The 23,709-nt window shown below is 45.2% G+C and overlaps 1 protein-coding gene and 2 long non-coding RNA genes across 6 annotated transcripts in view; 2 read left to right on the forward strand and 1 right to left on the reverse strand.

Annotated features, from left to right (window-relative positions):
- Positions 1 to 16,923, reverse strand: part of PIGG (phosphatidylinositol glycan anchor biosynthesis class G (EMM blood group)) — a 40,392-nt gene extending 23,469 nt beyond the window's left edge. For 3 of the 4 annotated variants that reach the window (XM_081241036.1, XM_081241037.1, XM_081241038.1), the window contains exons 1-5: positions 16,603 to 16,882; positions 15,493 to 15,698; positions 7,928 to 8,137; positions 6,431 to 6,619; positions 5,376 to 5,517 (exon numbers count right to left, since the gene is read on the reverse strand). In XM_081241036.1, the coding sequence (XP_081097162.1) occupies positions 5,376 to 5,517; positions 6,431 to 6,619; positions 7,928 to 8,137; positions 15,493 to 15,698; positions 16,603 to 16,756 (901 nt within the window). In that variant the 5' untranslated portion in view covers positions 16,757 to 16,882. Of the gene's footprint in view, positions 1 to 5,375; positions 5,518 to 6,430; positions 6,620 to 7,927; positions 8,138 to 15,492; positions 15,699 to 16,602 lie in introns of all 4 variants that reach the window. The other variant, XM_081241039.1, reaches the window with a different exon arrangement.
- LOC308621021 overlaps positions 16,922 to 23,709 on the forward strand; it is a 32,678-nt gene continuing 25,890 nt past the window's right edge. The window contains exons 1-2 of the long non-coding RNA XR_014016372.1: positions 16,922 to 17,252; positions 19,261 to 19,317. This is a non-coding gene — a long non-coding RNA (uncharacterized lncRNA). The remainder of the gene's footprint in view (positions 17,253 to 19,260; positions 19,318 to 23,709) is intronic.
- Positions 19,810 to 21,052, forward strand: LOC308620391. The gene is made up of 2 exons (XR_014016315.1): positions 19,810 to 20,439; positions 20,545 to 21,052. It is a non-coding gene; the product is annotated as an uncharacterized lncRNA (long non-coding RNA).

Here is a 23,709-nt window from a genome sequence, read left to right on the forward strand (position 1 = left end):
TAAATAATATTAAAATAAATAGTATCTATAGTGAATTGAAACAAATAAAATAAGCTTCAATCCATGAGTTCAAAATGTCCCAAAAATAAAAATAAAAACTCATTGGTCATAGTTGAAGCAGCTAGTGAACTCACAGTGAGCTAATTCACTGATCTGAAACTGGGAATTAATTGGGAAGAATAAGCCATCATTTACCTCCTCTCTCTTATATAAATGGTAATGCTGGGTAACCAAAAAGTAGATGGGGGAAGATTCTCTTTACTGAATTATTTTGGCTAATTAATGGGAAAAAAAAAAGGACTTACAGAATTAAAACATCACTATTTGTAACCTCTAGTGAATTAGTGGCCCTAGGTGGTCACCAGTGGCTACTGACATCACCACACAGCAGACAAGTCGGACACTCTGTGCTTCCTGCTAGAAAGAGTCTGGTCCAAATCAACCAAACCAACAGGATCTGAATCTGCTCATGACTCCAGGTCAGGTGGGATTTACCAGATGAGCAAAGAACATGTTAGCAGACAATGCAGAAAGAGACTCCACAGGACAACTAACCAGGTTCTTCAACAGATAATCATAATAAAAGAGGATGGGGGTCTTCCCTGGTGGCGCAGTGGTTGAGAGTCCGCCTGCCGATGCAGGGGACGCGGGTTCATGCCCCTGGTCCGGGAAGATCCCACATGCCGCGGAGCGGCTGGGCCCGTGAGCTATGGCCGCTGAGCCTGCAGGTCTGGAGCCTGTGCTCCGCAACAGTGAGAGGCCCGCGTACCGCAAAAAAAAAAAAAAAAAAAAAAAAAGAGGATGGGGGTGGAGACCTATAAATTACAAGAGACTTAGAGACGTATCAACAAGAACTGACATCACTTTAAAAAGAATGTGGGGAATTCAAGCCTAAGGATGCTCTTGAAAACTGTGAAGGTTTTGGAGGTAAGCAACTAAGAGGAAGCTGGCAGCTTCATGAGAGCAACAGGCTAAACCACAGTCCGGCTGGAAGTTTACCAGAGAGGATCACGGAGAAAAGACAGCTAAGAAGGGCTCCCCCGGCATCAGAACAGACTCAAAGACTGGCCTCGAAATGACTTCTGCAAAGTGGCCCAAATAGGATGAGACCAGACTGCAAAGCACATTGATTATAAATTGTCGAAAATGAGACAGCAATCATCCTGCAATGAGGGGAGCCAACAGCCGGGTGGGTGTGGCAGCAAGAGAGGCAACAGCTTAGAGCCACCACAGAAAGTGACCGTCACAGAGCTCCGCTGGCTCCCAGGGCACGGTGCCCTCACAGGAACGACAGCAGACTTTACACACGGGGGTCAAGGCTTCCCTGGAGCAGTCCAGCCAAGGTACTCAACAAATCAACACGCAAACAATGACAACAGGCCCTTGGAGGGGAGGGGAGCAGTAGCTAGAGTTACTGCAATATAGTACTTAATGTTCAGTTTTCATCAAAAACTCCAAGCAATTATGCCAAGAAACAGGAAAGTACAATTCAAAGAGAAAAAAAAGCAGGCAACAGAACCTTCCTGGGAAGGGCCCAGATGTCAGAGTTAATAGACAAAGTCTTCCAAGCAGTCATCGTAAATTTGTTCAAAGGACTAAAGGAAACTATGCGTAAAGAAGTAAAGGAAGGTATGATGACAGTGTGCCATCCAATAGAGATTATCAACAAAGGGACAGGAATTATAAAAAAGAACCAGATGGAAACTCTGAAGTTGAGAAATATAATAACTAAAATGAAATATTCACTGTAAAGGCTCAATAGGAGATTTTCAACTGGCAGAAGAATCAGCAAATTTAAAGACAGACTGATAAAAATTATGCAACCTGAGAAACAGACAAAAAATTTTCCAAATTTGATGGGAAACATCAAATCGACAGAACCAAGAAGCTTGATGAACTCCAAGTTGGACAAACACAAACTAACAGACATAATAAAAATGTTGAAAGACAAAGAGGGAAAGAAGGGAACCTAATTAGATTAATGGTTGATTTCTCATCAGAAATCAGAGGCCAGAAGGCAGTAGGACAGCATATGCAAAGAGCTGAAAGAAAAAGACCAGTCAACCAAGAATCCTACATCCAGCAAAACTACCTTTCAAAAAATCAAGGTGAAATGAAGACATCCACAGACTAAAAAAGCAAAAAAGACAATTCATTGCTAGCAACCTGCCTTACGAGAAATACTAAAGGAAGTTCTTCAGGCTGAAAGCTAGTGACTCCAGATGGTAATCTGGATCCAGTCTTAAAAAAAAAAAAAAAAGCAAAGAGTATCAGAAATTATAGTTATAAAAGACAACATAAATACATATTTTTTCTCTTAAATTTCAAAGCAATTATATAGAACCATATATATGTATATATAAAACCATATATGTGTGTGTGTATATATATGTATATGTTGTCAGCCTACAACATATAGAAATGGAATGTATCTGACCACAACAGCACAGGGAAAGAGAAGCGAAGCTGTACTAGAGAAAGAAAATAACACCATAAGAAAATACATGTCCACACAGAAACTTGTTCATAAATATCATCAACAGCATCATTCATAATAGCCAAAAAGTAGCAATAACCCAAATATTCATCAACTGATGGATGGATGGATAAACAAATGTGGTACATCTGTACATTGGAATATTATCCAGCAATAGAAAGGAATGAAGTCCTGACACCTGCTACAATGTGGATGAACCTTGAAAACATTACCCTAGTGAAAGAAGTTGGTCACACAGACCATTTACTACATGGTCCATTTATTAAAAGACCATTTATACACTACATTTATTATATGGAATGTCCAGAAGAGGCAAATCTGTAGAGACAGGTAGATTAGTGATTGCCAGTGGCTGGGGGTGGGTGTGTTACTGGGTTGGGGGAAGTGGGGGTGACCACTAAAGAGGTGATATGTCCCAAAACTGACAATGACGATGGCTAACCAACTCTGAATGAACTAAAAGCCTCAAAAAATAAGCGTGATGAGAAGACAATATAACTATTCTTAAAGCAAACAAACAAGTAAACAAAATAAGAAAGAGCTCAGACTCACTGTTGGCACTGAGGTCAGCCATGTGAGCATCCCATGCAGGCAGCTCCTATGCACAGCCGCCCTGGCCCTTCCTATCTGAAGATGTGTCAGGCCTCCCAGGGAGGAGATCCTTAAATACCCATCTGAGCAATGAAACATCAGCACTTTAGTTAAAAATAACCCTAACAGGGCTTCCCTGGTGGCGCAGTGGTTGAGAGTCCGCCTGCCGATGCAGGGGACATGGGTTTGTGCCCCGGTCCGGGAAGATCCCACATGCCACGGAGCGGCTGGGCCCGTGAGCCATGGCCGCTGAGCCTGCGCGTCCGGAGCCTGTGCTCCGCAACGGGAGAGGCCACAACAGTGAGAGGCCTGCGTACTGCAAAAAAAATAATAATAATAACCCTAACATTCCTATAATAAAAGCACGCCAGCTTAGTTGTCTCTTTTCCCCCCAGACTATAAGCTCCCTGTCTGTAGTGCCAGCACAGTGCCTAGCCTACCGTGGGTGCTCAGTACCCCTCTGCTGAATGGGTGGACAGATGGATGGAGAGGGTGTTTCTGGCCTGGGGTTCTCAATGAGGTAGAGGAGCCCCACGGGACCCTGCTTTGGGTGTGCAGAGCGGGAAAGCTGGGTGTATGGAGGCCAGTGCTCTGATGGGCACCGTGTGCACTCACTGGAAGGCAGGCTCCAGCTGGGCACCCAGGAAAGGCTCAGGTTACAAGAGCCAAAAACTTATACCTTAGGAGGTCAGACATGCAAGAGGAGGCAGTGCTGTAAAAAGACGAAAGGAAACAGGTGGAGCTTCTTCCTCAACCAATACCCACTCAAGTGGAAGATTCATTCACTCCATAAATTTTTTCAGCGTCCATCAAATGCCAGGCAATGTTGAGGCCCAAGGCATACAGTGATGAATAAAACAGACTCTGCTCTGCCCAAGTGTAGCTCACAGCAAGGAGAGAGATGGACGCAAACCACGCGATTCAGGCTGTGATTACAAACCACGCGAAGGATGATGGTAGAATATACGAGCACTGTGAGACGACCGGAAGGAAGGCAGTTTAGTTTTTTGGTTGAGACCACGGACGAGTGTATGAGCAGGCTGAGGTGCTGAGAAGCACGGGGTCCGGCAGGTGAGGAAGAGTTACCACTTGGAGGTCCCGCGGGAGAAGCCAGGATTCAGTGAGTAATGGGGAATGTGGCTCAAGACAAAGCCGTGAAGTAGGCGAGAAGTCTCACGTAGGATTTTTACTGTATCCAAGGTTCAGCTACTGAAAGGTGGCGTGTATGGGAGCTGGGAGCCGGGACGGTCTGGCTCATGCGAGGAGCAGGGAGAGGGCAGATCAAGGTGGAAGCCCAGGTTTCCTACTTGAGGGGCCGCGTGAATGGCGCCATCTGTTGACGGGGAAATAGGGAGGGCAGATTGCAGGTGAAGTCACATTTGCTTGTTCTGTGGAAGATCCAAGTGGAGGCATCAGTAGGCAGTGGAGTAGACAGTCTGGAGGTTGGAAAAGAGGAGATAGCTGGAGGGATAAATCTGACAGGTGTGAGCCTATTCAGGGCATCTAAAACCATGGGAGTGGATGAGATCATCTCAGGAGTGGACGCAGAATGAAACAGAGGCAGTGCAGTAAAAAGGCCGGGGCAAGGAGGCTAAGCCTGCAAAGACTGGACAGCAAAGTGAGAGGTAGAGGGAAACCAGAAACGTGGAGGTCCCAGGGCTAGGAGTCAGCACTGCCGAGTGGTGCTGAAGGGTCACCTGAGGGAAGCCAGTGTCCAGGGTGGAAACAGCTGGTAAGCTGGCTGCCTGCGCGTGATGACGTGAGGGGGCAGAGGCCGTGCACAGGTCTGTGCTGGTCGAGGGCACCGGCGTGTCGGGGCTGGAGAGCTGCGGTGTGTCTGAGCGCTGAGCGTGGGCCCTCAGACAGTCCTACTCAGTCCTACTCCTGTGGTTCTCGTTGACGTTGCTGTTCAAGATATAGTCTCAAATAACGGATACTGTTTCTTAACTTTAAATTTTTATGTTTCTCTCAATTCATACATGCACTTCAGATGTCTCTAAGCCACTGGCACTTTTTATGAACAGTTCCAGATATCGAGGCAGTGACATTCATAGCACACAATTCCCAAAAAGAACATTTGTATTTTAAGAATCGGCAAGAAACGAAAACTCCAAATCCTGACTGGCCCTTGTCCCATTATTTTTCATTCTCACTTTGTCCACGGTTTTTTTTTTAAACTTACACAGCTTCCAAAAATGGTTAAATGGTTTTTAAAATTAAAATCAAACTACAGAAAGCAAAGAAATAAAGTACAGTTTTAAAGTGTTAAACATTCCCAAATTCTCACCAGGTTTCCTTTCAAATGCAGAGCTGATTAAGATCAGAGCAGTGTTTACTTCCTCCACAGAAGAGGCTCCATGACCTCCAGCTTCAGACATGCCATGATCACCACAAAGAACCAGCAGATTGGGTAACAGAGTCTCTCTCTCCTATAAGGTAAAGGAAGTACATTTCAGCTGAACCCAGCCTGGGGAAAAGAAGATCATGTGTTCTCAGATTTCAGCTTTACTTTGTAAACAGTAGCTCTTCCTAAATTTTTTTTTTTTTAACCTATGAGCTTATAGCCAGATCAAACGGCCAACGTCGAGTAATGTCATAAATAAAACAAATGGAATCATATGGAGGTCACAGAGCACAGGAGGGTTGTGTTAGGCCTCTCAGGGCAGAGAATCAGGGTTTGGTTTCTGTCTTTGCCATTTCCAACCTATGGGAGCCTGGGCACATTGCTCTTCATGCCCTAGTCTCCTTATCTGTCAAACAGAGCTGCCCCTGGCCCCTGGGGCTCTGGCCAGTGGCTTCTGCTGCCCCTGCATGTACCTGACAGGCTCTGACTTGCCCTTGCTGCTTTTTCACCTGGAATACACCTTCACAGATGGCGCATCGACAGCCCTGCCCTTCAAGTCTTGGCTCACATCTCCCACGTCCTTAAGGACGACGGCTCTGACCATGCAGTTTAAAATTACAGCTTTTCTCTCAGATGTTGTGCCCTCCTCCTGCCCTACGTTCTGCTATGGCACCAATCACTGTCTAGAATACTTATGTACTCATTGATTATGCTTCGTGTTCTTCCCTCCTGGCTAGAGATTAAGCTCCACAAATGCCCAGACAGGAACAGTGACAGAGAAGGCCTCCAGGAAACATGAGCTGGATGAACAGGTAGAGATATTAAGAGCCGCCATTCTGCAGGGCTGCTGGGTATGGTGCCCGGCACACGGCATGTGCTCTGTAGGTGAAGGCTGCTTGAGTGATGGTAGGTATGAAGCTCGCACAAGGTCACTCCAGTTCACTTTAGAAGCTACATTTCTTCTAGGAAACATTGGCACCTTGACATTCTAGGCCCACCTCTGAGAGCAGAGAGGTGTGGATCTTCATCACGACGCTGTCCATCTCACTGAGCTTGTGCCCGATCAGCGGGCTGTTGGGCCCAGAAACGTGGCCGATGTGGTCCAGCCCAAGGTAGTGGAGGATTAACACATCCCAATCCCGCCTTTTTAATACTCTATCCAAATGTCTTGTAACATTATCATCCACCTTTAAAGGGAAAAAGAGTACATATGAATAGCCTCCCTAATTTCCCTGGTGTTCACTCTTCAAGGAAAAGTGATTATGGTCATTTTAAAATCTATGGGCTGATTTTAGGTACTAGGACTCATGGGAGTTTGAAAAGACCGAAACCAAAACCAAAACCAAAACACCAAACAAACCAGCCCCCAAAATAAAAACTGTCTTAAAAAATGTTTGCATTAGATTAAGCTTTCACTAATACTGTTTTTATGTCTCTAATTTATGGATAGAACATATTATAACTTAAACGAACAAAGGCTGTTCTCACAAAACAATTCTTCAGGATCACTACTGGAGCTTAAACTAAAGCTGACCAGATAACCAAGTTACATGGGTGCCAGGTTGTTATGAGGCAAGTGAGGGCTAAGGGCAGTTGGCTAAAACAGGACAGTGCCCAGAGTTCAAGAAACCAGCGGGGTGAAGCTGGGGACGTCTGCCTGTATCCTACGAGAAGGCTGTTTGGGGAAGAAAGAGACACACGCTCAGCGGTTCCCAGCCACACAGCCCCTGACAGAGCTACTAGCCAGGTCAGCCCTGACCCCTCCCTCCCACTGGAGAATCTACTACAAAGACAAGTGCTTCTGAGCCGTCACACACAGGGTGGGCAGTGACTGCTGTGTCTACACGGTCAGCTTTGGCAAAGGGTGTTGGTGTGCACAGGACAGCAGGCGCTCCCCTGGGCCAAGCAAACGGGTCCATCCAACGCCAGCTCAGAAGCACGGTGCCTTTGCCCTGTGGGCCTCCCTCTGCCCCGGGGCCAACACGGGTGCGGGGGGGCGTCTAATCTCCTTGTAGGAGGCTGCACACGCAGCACAGGGCCGACGCTCTCCGCACCAGGTAGGCTCGCCCAGCTCATGTCTGCCGTCATGCTGCCGCCCTCGCGGGAGAACAGCAGCAAGGCAGGATCCCGGGCAGACCGTGGGGACCTCAGGCTCTGCCTCGTAGACTCTGCCACCCCAGTCTGTCCACTTGCGAAGGCCCCACTCACCTGTCAAAACTCTGGCTGAGCGGCTCCTCCTGGGAAGCCCTTCCCAACCCCCGGTACCCGTCAACGGGTGCTCACCTGGTCTGGGCTTTGGGCTCAGAGAACTATGCTCACACCTGCGTTAGGGTTTATGGTCCTGGCTTGTAGCTGATTATGGGAAGGAACAATTTTTTCAATCTCTCCATACTATGTTCAGTATATTGATAAAAGCCACATAGAAAGCAACGTTGCCTCTAAGTTAGAGGGTACCAGGCTCTGTCTCATAGGATATATTTTTCTTAAAAACTGACCTCTGTATAGTCTGATACAAAAAAAGAGGTTGTTCCATCATATTCCACAAAATGCTTTGGGAATAACTTCACCCATGTTTCATCTCCGTAAAAGATGATTCTTTTCCCCGCTGCTTTTGCTCGTGTGATCACGTTGTCTTCCAGCAGCGTGGGAGAATTGAGGTTCCTGACGACATCGATGAAGCCGGGGAGGCTCCCTGTCATCAATGCCTGCAGACGGAAGCATTCAGGAGTCAGACCACAGAATCCAAGTACAGCATGGGAACAGGCACCGAAGGTGATTCCAACGAATGGAAGAGGCAAGCATAAAGCTAAAGCAACACCAGTGCTGAAGGCTGGGTCAGTATTAGGACAAAGGGGGAAAAGCTACACAGATTCTTGGCAAAACCAGCAAACTCAGTTAAGTGAAGAACTGACCATATTTCAGCCGATGAGAGGACAAAGGAGGCCATGGGGCAGCGAGACGGCTGTGGTCAAAAAAGCAGTCATGGATAATAAGAAATGAAACAAATGGCAAAGGGTGGTATGCAGTCTGTATACCCAAACCCACCGTCAGGTCCTCATCTAAGCTTCAGATCTGCTTCATGTGACAAGCAAACTCCACACACTGATCCTGAAACCCAGCAATTCTACTGTCCACCCCCGAGAGAAAAACAGCCTCCCACACACCCAGGGAGGAAAGCGGTCTCTAAACAGGAACTCTGAGGAATCCTCACAGTAAACTCGCCCAGGGATGCTGGTGGGGCCACCTCCCCGTCCCACTCAGCACCATAATTTCTTGGAGGAGCAGGTGGGTGTGACATGTCTTCACATCTTTCTGCTATAGAATTAAGTCAACCACCTCCCTCATTTTAGCAGAATCTAAATGGGTCGTGGGTCTCCGTGATCTGGAGTTAGCTGACAACATACAACACTGGCATCCAGGGACCTGTGCAAAGAAAATAAAGAGGAATCTGGACAATGCTAACAAGTATAATAATTTTGCCAAGACTTCTTTAACAGCAAAGTAACGCAAAAATGAGTTAATCTTGGACTTTGAGAATGAGGAGCTTGGCAAACCCTCTCCCTGAAGAGCAACAATAAAACTGGATAAAACTGTCAAAAGCAACCCCTTCAAGACTTTGAAAACTCAACAAAGATATACACAAATTGAAATGTTCTTATCCAAAACACTTCCGCATTTCGCTAAGAACTGAGTACCTATGGTGTTTTAACATGGGCTGCTCCCCTCCTGCACACCCAGTTCTGTGAAGTGGCAGCCATGAGGACCAGGAGGGGCCTGCCCAATTTGGCACTCCACGGAGAAGCCCCATGCCAGGGACAAGGTGAAATCAGGGAAGGCCAACATCACAGCTACCTGAGGCTTCAATGCTGGTTGTAGTAAGACACAGAAAAAAGTCTGGAAAGGGGGTCTGGGGAATGGGACAGCTGCGGTAGGCTTCTGTGAGCTCCCATGTGGTCCTGGAATCTGGAAGGCTGTGTGCACACATAGGGTGAGTGTACACTCAGGAGAGAACAGAGAGGGCCTAGTTGCCTGGTCCTTCCAGCTGAACACGAGGCCCTGCTCAAACAAAGTGAGAGTCAGGGAAGACTCATAAACTGCCTGAAGATGAGCTGACGGCTGGAGCCACATGCAAAGACCCCCTGTAGAGAGTGGAGGCCACACCTCAAGGTGTTTAAGCACAACCTGTGACCAGTCATTGGCTCACCACTCAGCCATCCTGACCTGGCTGCCCCTCAGGAAGAGTGGCTTAAAAAAAAACCCAGGAATTTTAAAAAAACACAACAAGCAGACAGCAGTGAGTATACATTTCAGGACTTCAGGAGACAGACTCTCTAGAAGTAGCCTCAGCAAGTCAGCAAAACAGTGACAGCCACCAGCACTCCCGGGTGGCGATCAGGACCCAGAGCCGAGGTGGGAGTTGCATGGATGTATATACTCGGTCAATCTCATCAAACTGTACTATACTGTATTGTATGAAAATTCTACCTCAATGAAGTTATTTTTTTAAATGTGGCCTTTCACCCCAAAATTCTACTTCCTAAAGGTAACCAGTTACTTTGGGTGAGTATCGTTTCATCCGTATATGTACAATCAGAAATATATAAAGTACGTATTTTTTTTTTACCAAAATGGTAACAAACTATATAGATAGTTCTGCAACTTGCTTTTTTCACTTAATAACATATCATGAACCCCTTTCCACAGAAAACACACAGGTATTTCACCTTCTTTTTTAAAAACAGCTACAAAGTACTCCAGTGTTTGGATATACAGTGTATTTATCCAAGACGAATTTAATGACAATTGCTTTTTTTAATTTTTATTTTTGAAAGCAGAAAAGAGAATTTATTTTATGGATACTGAGTACCCACGAGCAGAAAGTCCAGTCAGGTTTGAGGAGACATTTAACTTTTGGAAAGCTAACAGGAACTAAGGCTAGTGGTTCTCTCAGTCACTCAAAGGACACAGTCTCGCATGTGTCCCTTTTATTTCTCCGTATGTCTGTTTGTTCTTTTCTGTGACTCTTCCTCTTTTTTTTTTTTACGTCTTTATTGGAGTATAATTGCTTTACAATGTTGTGTTAGTGTCTGCTGTATAACAAAGTGAATCAGCTCTATGCATACGTGTATCCCCGTATCTCCTCCCTCTTGCGTCTCCCTCCCACCCTCTTTAATCCCACCCCTGTAGATGGTTGCAAAGCACCGAGCTGATCTCCCTGTGCTAATGCAGCTGCTTCCCACTAGCTATCTATTTTACATTTCGTAGTGTATATATGTCAATGCTACTGTCCATTTCATCCCAGCTTACCCTTCCCCCTCCCCGTGTCCTCAAGTCCATTCTCTACGTTTGTGTCTTTATTCCTGTCCTACCCCTAGGTTCATCAGAACCATTTTTTTTTTTTTTTAGATTTTTTAGATGTGCTACCATACAGCATTTGTTTTTCTCTTTCTTACTTCACTCTGTATGACAGACTCTAGGTCCATCCACCTCACCACCAATAACTCAATTTCGTTTCTTTTTATGGCTGAGTAATATTCCATTGTATATATGTGCCACATCTTCTTTATCCATTCCTCTGTCGATGGACACTTAGGTTGCTTCCATGTCCTGACTATTGTAAATAGAGCTACAATGAACATTGTGGTACATGACTCTTTTTGAATTATGGTTTTCTCAGGGTATATGCCCAGGAGTGGGATTGCTGGGTCACATGGTAGTTCTACTTTTAGTTTTTTAAGGAACCTCCATACTGTTCTCCATAGTGGCTGTATCAATGTACATTCCCACCAACAGCGCAGGAGGGTTCCCTTTTCTCCATACCCTCTCCAGCATTTACTGTTTGTAGATTTTTTGATGATGGCCATTCTGACCAGTGTGAGGTGATACCTCATTGTAGTTTTGACTTGCATTTCTCTAATGATCAGTGATGCTGGGCATATTTTCATGTGTTTTTTGGCAATCTGTGTGTCTTCTTTGGAGAAATGTCTATTTAGGTCTTCTGCCCATTTTTGGATTGGGTTGTTTTTTTGATATTGAGCTGCATGAGCTGCTTGTAAGTTTTGGAGATTAATCCTTAGTCAGTTGCTTCATTTGTAAATATTTTCTCCCATTCTTAGGGTTGTCTTTTCGTCTTGTTTATGGTTTCCTTTGCAGTGCAAAAGCTTTTAAGTTTCATTAGGTCCCATTTGTTTATTTTTGTTTTCATTTCCATTTCTCTAGGAGGTGGGTCAAAAAGGATCTTGCTGTGATTTATATCATAGAGTGTTCTGCCTATGTTTCCCTCTGAGAGTTTTATAGTGTCTGGCCTTACATTTAGATCTCTAATCCATTTTGAGTTTATTTTTGTATATGGTGTTAGAAAGTGTTCTACATTCTTTTACATGTAGCTGTCCATTTCCCCCAGCACCACTTATTGAAGAGGCTGTCTTTTCTCCATTGTATACTCTTGCCTCCTTTATCAAAGATAAGGTGGCCTCATGTGCATGGGTTTACCTCTGGGCTTTCTATCCTGTTCCATTAATCTACATTTCTGTTTTTGTGGCAGTACCATACTGTCTTGATTACTGTAGCTTTGTAGTATAGTCTTCAGTCTGGGAGCCTGATTCCTCCAGCTCCGTTTTTCTTTCTCAAGATTGCTGTGGCTATTTGGAGTCTTTTGTGATTCCATACAAATTGTGCAATTTTTTGTTCTAGTTCTGTGAAAAATGTAATGGCAATTGCTTTTAAAAAGCCTCCAGTGGAAGTGCCATTTGAGCTGAGGTGTGAAGGTGGAGTGTTGTCTAGGTGAGGTGAGGTGAGGCTTTCCAGGGCAAAACACAGCAAACTGCAAAAACCCCAAGGTGAAAGGGGGCAGCACACATGGGGAACGGAGCTAGGTGTGATCTGTGTGGATAAAACACACAGGAAGAGGGAAATCGGCTCAGATGAGGGTGAAGAGGTAAACGGGGGAAGACCATGCACCCTGAGGCCTGGGTTAGGAGGCAGAGTGTAAGCCACTGGAGGACTGTTGGGACTAGAGCAGAGCAACGTGATCTGTTTGGACAGGTTCTGGGTGAGAAGTGCTGGGATAGTTTTACAGTCCAGGCTCACACCATAGCAGACTGGACTACAGTGGGGGTAGTGGAGGTGCTGGCTGAGTCCAGTTAGTCACATAAACAGTATACAGAGATCTGTTCACCTCGTTTCTTGTGAGAAGTGTTATCATCAACCTTTCAATTTTTACAATATGATAGACTCTTTAGTTGCCTTTAATCTGATTACTAGTACAGTTAAGAATCTTTTCCTATGCTTACTGGCATATTTCAATTTCTTTCTATGTGGATTTCTTTATATCCTTTGTCCAGCTGCTACTGGATTGTTGCCCTTGATCGGATCCTCTTTACATATCATGGGGTTCACATCTTGTTTGTTGTGTTAACTGTAAATAATTTTTCCATTTATTGTCTGTCAGTTGACTTTGTTTATAATGTCTTCCACCACTTTGGGTTGAATCTGTCCACCCTTTCCTCTGGGTTTTTATAAGGCACTTCCCTCCTCTTCACACTAGTTTGGGTTCACACGGACATTTTTAAGAAGGGCAGGGACTACCTGGTATCCCCTTCACCCCAGGAAACATGTAGGCAGCAAAAGAGTTGCAGCTGAGAGCCCAGGAATTTTAAGTGAGTGCTTGCCTGTCATCTCCTTGGAGGTTTTCCTGGGGTTGCTGTGGTCTTGGGAACAGTAGTTTCCTGACTTCTGAGAATTAAGGAGGGCTCTGCAGAGACTATTGAAAGAGAATTTGACCTGGTCACCTTTTTCTGTATAACACAGTGTGACCAACCGAGGCTCTGGAACTAGGCAAACATAAGGTTATGCTCGGTTTCTGATGCCAGCTGTGAGATTTCACACTTCAAGTCTGTTTCCTCACCTGGGAAATGGAGAAGAGAGTGGCACCAACATCATGGAGCTTCCACGGGGCTGTGGTAAGAGTGTACAAGACAGTGCCTGCACCATGGGTGCACCACAGCCAGTGGTAACTGCCGCTATTACAACTATAAATTCCCAGGAAAAGGAAAGGCATTCAAAAATCAGTTACAACCTTTTGGAAGGAAGTTACTGCAGCATCTTAACATGTGAACATGCTACTAGAGACATTAGTCTTGAAATTTTAAAACTGGTGTCTCGTGGCAATTGTATCAGCACCTCCAGATGAACTAAGTCCCTTCCTAGGTGGAGGCAGGGCAGGGGACACACTCCTTAGCCAACACTACCTGATCCTATCAAATTCCAGAGCAATGTAACCCTAACTCCAGGATGGACTTCCTATATACTAGCTCCTCCCTGACAGAGAATGAGGTGCAAGAACCTGCAAAGGACCCAAAACAAAACACTGGTTTGGTAAAATGAAACAAACTGGAGAAGGGAGGACCACACCGGCCAATGTGCAAGACTGAACAGAACCTGGAGCCATCACGCCCACTTATATTTTTTCTTACAAATCTGCCCAGATTCCTAATAACTCTTTTCTTATCAGAACAAAGAAGGAATGAGTTCCTTCCACACTTCTGACAGGACAGATAAAGAAAGCAGTGATCCTCATGGTCAGAAGCCTGGATGCCCTTCTTCCAGCTTCCACAGGACTTGTTTCAGCAGAATGACTGCACCCCAAAAGGCTGTTCCTAAGCATCCTGACTACAGGTGGCCTCCCCCACTCCCCATCACTCTCTATCACATTCTCCTCCTCAATTTCTTCCATAGCATTTATCACCTCCTGAAACAATTTTGATTATTTATTTGTATACTTACATATTTTCTGTCCCCTCAATTAGAAAGTAAGCTTCATGAGGACAGGACAGTTGCTGTCTTGTTTTTTCACTGAATCCCTCTTATCTAGAACAGCACACAGTACATATAGATCCTCAATAAATATTGAATGAAGGACAAACCACATCCAAAAGTGGCAGAGAGAATGGGAAACTCAAGAAAAAAAATCAGTAAAAGATGCGGCATGAACCCCTTCGATCCCAGACTGCTTTACTCATCTAGTAAACATTTGTTGAGTAACTACTAATGCTGCCCCCAAGCTTTAAATCCACAAGTGACACCTTCTCACCAACTAATAAGGTGTCACACGATCATTCACAGATGTAAGGTTCAGCCAGAGACTTCTACACCGTACCGGCCTGCAGTACATTCACAAACTTTTAAGCTCCTCTGTCCTTTTCTGATCCCACTTCTTTACTCAACCTTCGGGTCTGAGCTTGAATGCAATTTCCTCAGACAGGCTTTTCTGAACCACCCCAGTCTAAATTAAGCCCCCAACCAGCACTGAACATCACGCTCTGTTCTTTTTCATTATGCATTAATCACACTTTGTAACTGCACATTTACTTGTATGTTCATTTGTTTAATGGCTATGTCTCTCATTAGAGACTGAAAGTTCCATGAAGGCAGAGATGTTATTTTCAAAAAAAACTTGTTTTTGAGCAAATCAATAAACCTTTACTCTTTTCTTTCCCCACAGTTCTTAAGTAAAGCATATGTACTTCAAAGGCACTCCCACTAGGCTGAACACCTGAAGGCGGTTTATAGAGTAAAAACAGGTATCTGTAAGGCCAGATCATGTTGGTTTGGTCACTGTGTATACTAAAATTTTGTACAAGTTATTTAACTTATCTGAATTTGCTTCCTCATCCATAAAGTCAAGTGATTGAACTAGATAACCCTAGAGGCTCCTCCCAGAATTCTAACTGACCCACTGATGATTAAAGAAGATAACAGGTTAGCAAGGAGCATGGTTTCTCTTGGATTAGATTGGCCTAGATGATCTGGCTCTAAATCTGTTATGCTTCCCATGAAGCATGAACTTTTGGCTACCTTAACAGAGGGCATAAATCATGGGTCTTAGTTCCATCCTATCTGGGAGGCTTTTTCAGCATTCTATTGCCCCAGCCAGGTTGACAGCACCGAACTAATTTCCACTTAGTTAAAATTGGGACTCCAAGTAACAGACTACAGAGAGCCCCTGTAAACCTCTGAAAGAGCCAAACCATGATCTATAATACATTGTCAAACTGTTTACCTTGATTCGAGGCATAGTAACTGTAGGTGGCTTTGCTTCAGCCACAAAACTGTGAGATGATCCTTTTTCCACAAGATACGTTGTGTAGGGCATAAATTTCACACCCTTTGACCCAAACACAAAGTCATCTCTCAAGGCGTCTATCAGCATTATAACAACTTTACTGAAGAGAGGTGGTGGGAGCTTGGTCCAGTTGGAAATGGCTCCTAAGAGTGTTTGAAAAAGAAAAAGAAAATTGAATTTAACCTTTATTTAGCATTCAAGCACCTTATAATCTAGTTTCTGGTTACTTCTCCAGCACATACTCTGTCACACCTACATATCCTGAGCCAAAGAAAAAGGCCTGTTCTTGGGAAACAACGCTGGGGTCAGGGGGTGGGTAACAAGTAAGCTCAGGGAGCCCTAATATTATGTAGTGAATTATCCTTAGCATGATGGGGAGTACTGGCACAGGGGAGTCCCTTCGTGCGTATCCTGGAATGGGACATTAGGGAGATTGACCTAAAACACAGTGTTGCAGGTAAGGGATGGGCGAGCATTTACAAACTGTCTTTCCATGGTTAGTAGCTGGTATTGTGTGGATTTGATCCAAAACGTGAGTTCCTTTACCTGAGATATACTGTTGGGTAGGTGAGGGCTAGGAAATGGCCTACGCAGGGAGGTCTTAACTACTGGAAAAAACGGGGTCTTGGAGGAATGCCATAGAAGAAAACACGAGAGGTCGGCAGCAATCTTATCTGTTGTGTCTTCCTGAGCAAAAAGGGTGCCTGGAACAGGGAGTGACCGAAACATCTGCTCAGGGAAGGGGGTTAGGGTGTCACGGGATGAGTAGAGCTGGGGAGACGCTTACTCTTTACGGGTATGGAGACCTTACTTTGCGGTGACCAGGGAGGAGGATCTTAGTAGGGCTGGTAGTGGTGCTTGCCACAAACTTGTAGGATACATAAAAGGAGGTGGAACGGTAAGAAGGGGACCCTAGGGGGTGGGGACCAGAATGGAAGAGACCACCCGGGAGCCGCGGGAAGAAGTCCAAGAGGCGAGGCTCATAAGGAGGGTCCTCCGGGAAAAGTGGGGCCCGGGGAGCAGAGACGCCCGGGGAGCGGTCCATACCAGCCGAGGGTTCGGGCGCTGGGGACTCTGTTTGCTGCTCCGTCCCGGAAAAGGAACAAACGGGAGCTGGGAAGAATCCCCGGAGGAAAAGCGCGACCCCGAGCACCTCGATCCCTACGCAGCAGACGGCGAAGGTCCCGGAGCCCAGCCGCATCGTGCCCACCCGCCGGGCCGGGATCCGGGCTCCCGGACTCCAAGTCACGTCTCGCCCAAAAGCAGCGGTTTCCGCCTCTAGGGAGCTGCCTCCGAGCAAGCGCGAACGGGAGGTCCAGACAGGTGCCCGGCGTCCCCGCGTCTGCCGTCGCGCCGGAAATACGCGCCAGGGTCCGGGCGCTTCCGGGGCGGGGTGGCCCTGAGCTCACGGGCCCCTCGTGTACTTCTGGGGCGTCTGCCCGCCAGGCACCGCCATCACCTTGTTAAGGTCTCAGCCCCTCCGGCTGTCTCGGGTTTATGGAGTCTATGCTGTGTGCCGTGCCTCCTGCCAGGAGCTGTCACACATTTTGCCGCGTTTGCTCCTCAGCAGCCTGCTGAGTCAGGTGCCATCGCCCTGAGAGCCCTCGTGTGTTTTGGGCAGGTCTGTGCAGAGGACGCCGTCTCCGACCATGACTTCGAGTTGGGCTGCCGTTACCTCGCTAAATGACCTCCAGAAGGCAAGCAGACTTCCTGGGTCTGGGTGTCCATGTGTGGGATTGGACCCCGGGACTTTCTTGGGGCCGCATCCAGACCCTTTTACTGCCTGGTGCCTCCATCTCCGGCTTCTGGGTGTGCTGGGGGCCAACAGCTCACAGCCACCCCCTTCTCTGAATAGTTGATTGTCCTTGGCTGATGGGGACTGCTGCGCCCTGGAAGTTATCACTCCCCAAACACCTGGAGCTCATGACTGACTGGGGCTGCAGTATAAAGGCCCAGCTCCTTTGCCTCCAAGAGAGTTGACTCGTGCTATTCGTGCTCCGAGCTCCTCTGGAATGAAGTTGAAGGTAGTCTTAAGCAAAGACCACATCCCTGCTGCTTTCTCCTGCTTTCTTCACATCCTCCTCCCCAGAGCCTTCCCTTGTTAAGGCTTATGCACCCGACCTCCCTTCTAAGGCTCTCCTTTAAGGAGACCAGGCCCAAGGCAGACTCCACGGTGTGTCTCCGAGCCTTAAATGTGATGAGTCTATAACGAGTCAGTTTTCCCAAGTTCTGACGACGACAGTCTAAGCTTCTACCACCTTCTCACCAGTACACACTAACCATGAATGTTAATAGTAACCATTTAATGATAGCTGAGGTTTATCTAGTTTATCACCTGCCAGGTACTAGATCAAGCCCTTTAAATGGATTATTTTATTTGGTTAACACAACAACCCTTTGAAGTAGGTAGTCTTATTATTTTTTATTGCGGACAAAGAAATGTCAGAATGTAAGTAGCTTATCCAAAGTAACACAACTAAACAGCCACAGAGCCAAGATTCAGAGCTATCGGTCTGACTCTGAGCCTGAGCTTTGGATCTCCACACTTTGCTAACACCTCAGAAAAACAAAAAACATCTTCTCCCTTCCAGTGGTTCTTGTTATGGGCTGAATTGGGTGCTCCCCAAAATTCATATATTGAAGGCCTAACCCTCAGTAGGTCATAATGTGATTTTATTTGGAGACAGTGCTTTTAAAGATATAATTAAGTTAAAATGAGGTCATTTGGGTGGGCTCTAATCCAATGTGACTGGTGTCCTTAGAAAAGAGATTGGGACACACAGGCACAGAGGGAAGACCATGTGCACACATGGTGAGAAGGTGGCCATCTAGGAGCCAAGGAGAAAGGCCTGAGGAGAAACAAGCACTGCCAACACTTTGATCTTGGACTTCTGGCCTTTGGAACTGTCAGAAAGTAAATTTCTGTTGCTTAAACCACCCAATCTGTGGTACTTTATTATGGCAGCCCTAGCAAATAAATACAGTCTGTATTAGATTTATACCTCTTCATAACAAATACCACAAACTTAGTAACTTAAAACTAAGTTTTATGATTTATGATCTCAGCGTCTGTGGGTGAGGAGCCTGGGCATAGCTTGGTGGGTCCTCTGTAGCGTTGCATTCGAGGTATTGGCTAGGGCTGTGTTCGCATCTGGAGTCTCGACTGGGAAGGATCCAGTTCCACCCTCACTCAGGTTGTTGACAGAATTCATTTCCTTGTAGCAGTAGGACTGAGGCCCTGGCTTCCTGCTAGCCACTAGCCAGAGGCCACCCTTGACTCCTAGACACATAGGCCTCCCTAAATAGACTTTGACGTTTCTGTGAATTAAAACTATGATGTTCTAGGTTTATGTATAAAATAGATAACTAGTGAGAACCTACTGTATAGCACAGGGAACTCTACTTGGTGTTCTGTGGTGACCTGGCTGGGAAGGACATCCAGGAGGGAGGGGATGTATGTGTACGTAAGGCTGATTCACTTTGCTGTACAGCAGAAACTAACACAACGTTGTAAAGCAACTATACTCCAGAAACAAACAAACAAACAAAACTCCTAGGTGACACAGAATCAGTGATCCCTGGGAATTCCTCTGAGAGTGTGTCCTTATTCAGCTGGGTGTGGCTGGGGGAGATGCAGATGCTGGGTGGGAGTCAGACCTTACAGGGGCTGCTGAACATCTCTGTTCCTTTTCCTTTCCTGTCCAGGAGTGAGAATCCAGAATAATGAGAGGACAACCAACAGGGGAAGGAAGTCCCTGGGAGGCGAGTTGGTTTGTTTGTATTTTCCTTATTTTAGCATGCATTTTGTTATTGTGTGTTTTTGCTAGGAAATCACCAATTTCCTGTGGATTTCCAGTTTAAAGCAATAGGTTTCTCTTATTTGAGTTTTAATTTTTCCTCTTTCTCTAGTTTTCAACAGAATTGTCAAAATTAACAAACAAATATGGGTACCTTATTGTTAACTAAAATCCATATTTTATTTGGGTTCCCTTCATTCTCCCATTTTCTGTCCTAGGATCCCATCCAGGGTATCCCATGGCATTGAGTCATAATGTCACTTTAGTATGTTTTGGCTTTGACATTTTCTCACACTGTCCTTCACTCTATGACCTCAGCAGTGTTGAGGTGGACTAGTCAGGTATTTCGTAGACTGTCCCGCATTGAGATTTACTTGGTGTTTTTCTTGTGATTAAAATGGGGTCATGAGTTTTGAGGAAGCAGATCACAAGGGTAAAGTGCTTTCTTATGACTTTATATCATGGGAACATACATCAAGGCAACTTATCACTGTTCATGTTAGCTTTGCCCTTCTGGCTCAGGTAGTGTTTGTCAGATTTTCTCCACTGTGAAGTTACTTTTTCCCTAAGTCTGTACTGTGTGTCTTCTTTAGGATGAAGTCACTGGTGGCACCCACACTTCAGGAGAGGGGAGTATTGTATTTACCGTTGCTGTGTACTAACATTTGAAATTGGGCAGTATGACCCTGCAACTTTGAATTTCTTTAGAAAAATTGTTTTAGCTCTTTAGGGTCTCTAGAAATTCCATCTTTTGGTGTTTCACATTTTGCTCCCCTTCACATGGATATACCCCAGTTTGCTTATGCATTCATCTACTGAAGACATCCTGATTCCATTTAGGTTTAGACATTATGAGTAGAGCTTCCGTGTACAATAGCATCCTTGTTTTTGTTTGGATAGAGTTTTACAAAGCAGTTGTGTAAATATTGAAGGTGTGATTGATGGATCTCAAGGTGTGAGACTTGTTTGGCTTTGGAAAATCCTGCCAAACTGTATCTCAAGGCCGTCTACGCGTTCCATCAGCGATGAAGGAGAGCTGCTGTTGTTCCCCACCCTCCAGTGATCAGGGTCGTCATTGTGGGAGGAGGTTAGTAGTTCTAATAGGTCCGTATCGCTGTCTTGATTTACTTTGTGATTCCCTAATGGTATATGATGTTGATCATGTTTTTGTCTGTTTATCTTCTTTGGCCAGACATCTATTCAGATCTTTACCCTCTCACTGTTGTGGCCTCTCCCGTTGCGGAGTACAGGCTCCGGACGCGCAGGCTCAGCGGCCATGACTCACTGGCCCAGCCGCTCCGCGGCATATGGGATCTTCCCGGACCGGGGCATGAACCCGTGTCCACTGCATCGGCAGGCGGACTCTCAACCACTGCGCCACCAGGGAAGCCCCTTTACCCATTTTTAATGCGGTTTTTTGTTTTATAGTTCTTTGTATAATTTGAGTACAAATTCTTTATCGGATATGTGTTTTGCAAATATTTTTCTCCCAGTTTGTTGCTTGTTTTTCAGTTTTCTGAAAAAGGCATTTCACCGAGTAGAAATTTTTAGTTTTATAAAGAACACGTTACTGGGATAAACCATAATGGAAAAGAATGTATATATGTGTATCATAACTGAGTCACTTTGCTGTACAGCAGAAATTAACACAGCATTGTAAATCAACTATACTTCAATAAAAAAAATAAATTTACAAAGAACATGTTATTAACTTTTTTCCTTTTGTGCATTGGCTTTTTGTGTTGTGTGTTAAAAGTCAAACCTCATGATCTATGTGACCAAACCCATGGTCATGTAGATTTTCTTCTGTGTTTTCTTTTATAGTTTTTATAGTTTTATATTTTAAATTTGTCTGTGGACACTTTGGAATGACTTTTGGTGTAAGTTGCAAAGTCTGTATCTACATTCATTTCATTGCATATGGTTTCTGATTGTTCTATACCTATTTTTCAAGAAGCCGTGGCATATTTGCTGCCATATGTTTGAATTTCCAAACATTAGTGGATTCAGCAGGACAGCCAGCAGGGAACTCGGTCTCCTCTGAACTGGGAGTGGGTGCAGCCTGCATTTCCCACTTTGCCAGCACAGGGTGACAAGCCCTCCCCTCTTACCAGTGCACACCTGCCTTTTCTGCACACAGGCCTGGCCCTGTGCACAGCTGACAGGAGCCTGGCCTCCTCAGGAACCTACAAGGATTTGGCTTCGGGACAATGCAGGGCTGCATCCACATTGAGACGAGCTCGGTTTCCTCAGGACTGGCTGGGAGGTGCCTCCATGGGAGAAAAAGGTGAGGAAAAAGTGGGGAGAAGCTTGCTGTGCTGACTGCCTGGCCGACTGCCTGGGGGTGGTGTCTGTTTTCAGAGGACCCAGCAGAGGAGGAGCTTGATGTGGAAAATTGTGGGTTTTAGTGAGTTTTGTGTGTGGTGCAGTGTCCGGTGTCCTCCTTTGGCTTGTGATGTTCCATTTTCCAGGCAGTTTATTGAGGGGACTGTCCTTTCCCTGGTGTATGTCCTTGGCAGCTTTGGCATAAATTAACTGAGTACATGTGTGTGGGCTTATTCTTGGGCTCTCTATTCCATTCTTACAGCCCCTTTGTCTCTTTTTGTGTCATTTCTACACTGTTTGGTTACTGTAGCTTCGTAATATGGTTTGAAGTCAGGGAGTGAGTTTCCTCCAGCTGCTGTTCTTCTTTCTCAGGATCCCCTTGGCTGTTCAGGGTCCTTTGTGGTTCCATACAAATGTCAGGACTGTTTGTTCAGTTTCTGTGAAAAATGCCTTTGGCATTTTTGTAGGAATTGCATTGAATGTGTATATTTGGGTAGAATGAACATTTTAGCACTACAAATTCTTTCTATCCATGAGCACAGGATATCTTTCCATTTATTTATGTCTTCAATTTCTTCATCAATGTCATAAGGTTTTCAGTGTGCTGGTCTTTCACATCTTTGGGTAAGTTTATTCCTAGGTATTTTGTTCTTCTGATGTTACGGTAAATGGGGTTGTTTTCTTAATTTCTCTAATAGATTTTTGGTGGGTTGATGTGGAAAACTGGAATTAGAAATCCCACTGTTTCTACCACATCCAGGTCATCCAGAACACCCAAGACGGGACTTCCCTTGTGTGTGTTTTTTTTTATTAGTTTCTGCTTTATAACAAAGTGAATCAGTCATACATATACATCTGTTCCCATATCCCTTCCCTCTTGCATCTCCCTCCCTCCCACCCTCCCTATCCCACCCCTCCAGGCGGTCACAAAGCACGGAGCTGATCTCCCTGTGCTCTGCGGCTGCTTCCCACTATCTATCTGCCTTACGTTTGGTAGTGTATATATGTCCATGCGTCTCTCTCGCTTTGTCACAGCTTACCCTTCCCCCTCCCCATATCCTCAAGTCCATTCTCAAGTAGGTCTGTGTCTTTATTCCTGTTTTACCCCTAGGTTCTTCATGATCTTTTTTTTCCCTTAAATTCCATATATATGTGTTAGCATATGGTATTTGTCTTTCTCTTTCTGACTTACTTCACTCTGTATGACAGACTCTAGGTCTATCCACCTCATTACAAATAGCTCAATTTCGTTTCTTTTTATGGCTGAGTAATATTCCATTGGGGACTTCCCTTGTGGTGCAGTGGTTAAGAATCCACCTGCCAATGCACGGGACGCGGGTTCGATCCCTGGTCCAGGAAGATCCCACATGCCGTGGGGCAACTAAGCCCGTGAGCCACAACTACTGAGCCCGCATGCTGCAACTACTGAAGCCCGTGCATCTAGAGCCCATGCTCCGCAACAAGAGAAGCCACCGCAATGAGAAGCCTGCGCACGGCAACGAAGAGTGGCCCCCGCTTTCCGCAACTAGAGAAAGCCTGCGTGCAGCAACGAAGACCCAACGCAACCATAAATAAATAGAAAAATAAGTAAATAAATAAAATAAATAACTAGACTGTCTTTTCTAATCTGCATGTTTTCAGTGTACAATTCTTGTACACCTTTTTCCTCACCTCTGTTGGAGGCTGATTCAGAACACACACAACCTCCTAAAGAAACTTGCCCCGACCCTGCCATGTACTGCCACCTAGCTGGCCTGGTACTGAGTCACCAAAAACTTTTGTTATTTACTTGATTCTTAATTCCTTTAGAATTCATTACTTTACTGTTATAAATGTTTATTGTCCTTGTAATAAATCTTTTAATAAATCATTTTTATTTTAAAAATAAAATATTGTACTTTAATTACTCCATAGATGAGTGATGAATGGATCACACTTGACATATGATTGTAGTCTTTTTATAATTATTAAAGTAATACATGTTATAAAAAATTGAAATATTACCTAAAGAAAAGAGGTTTGCCAATCCCAC

This window comes from Mesoplodon bidens (genome assembly GCF_964165515.1).
Source record: "Mesoplodon bidens genome assembly, chromosome: 1".
NCBI classification, from domain to species: domain Eukaryota; kingdom Metazoa; phylum Chordata; class Mammalia; order Artiodactyla; family Ziphiidae; genus Mesoplodon; species Mesoplodon bidens.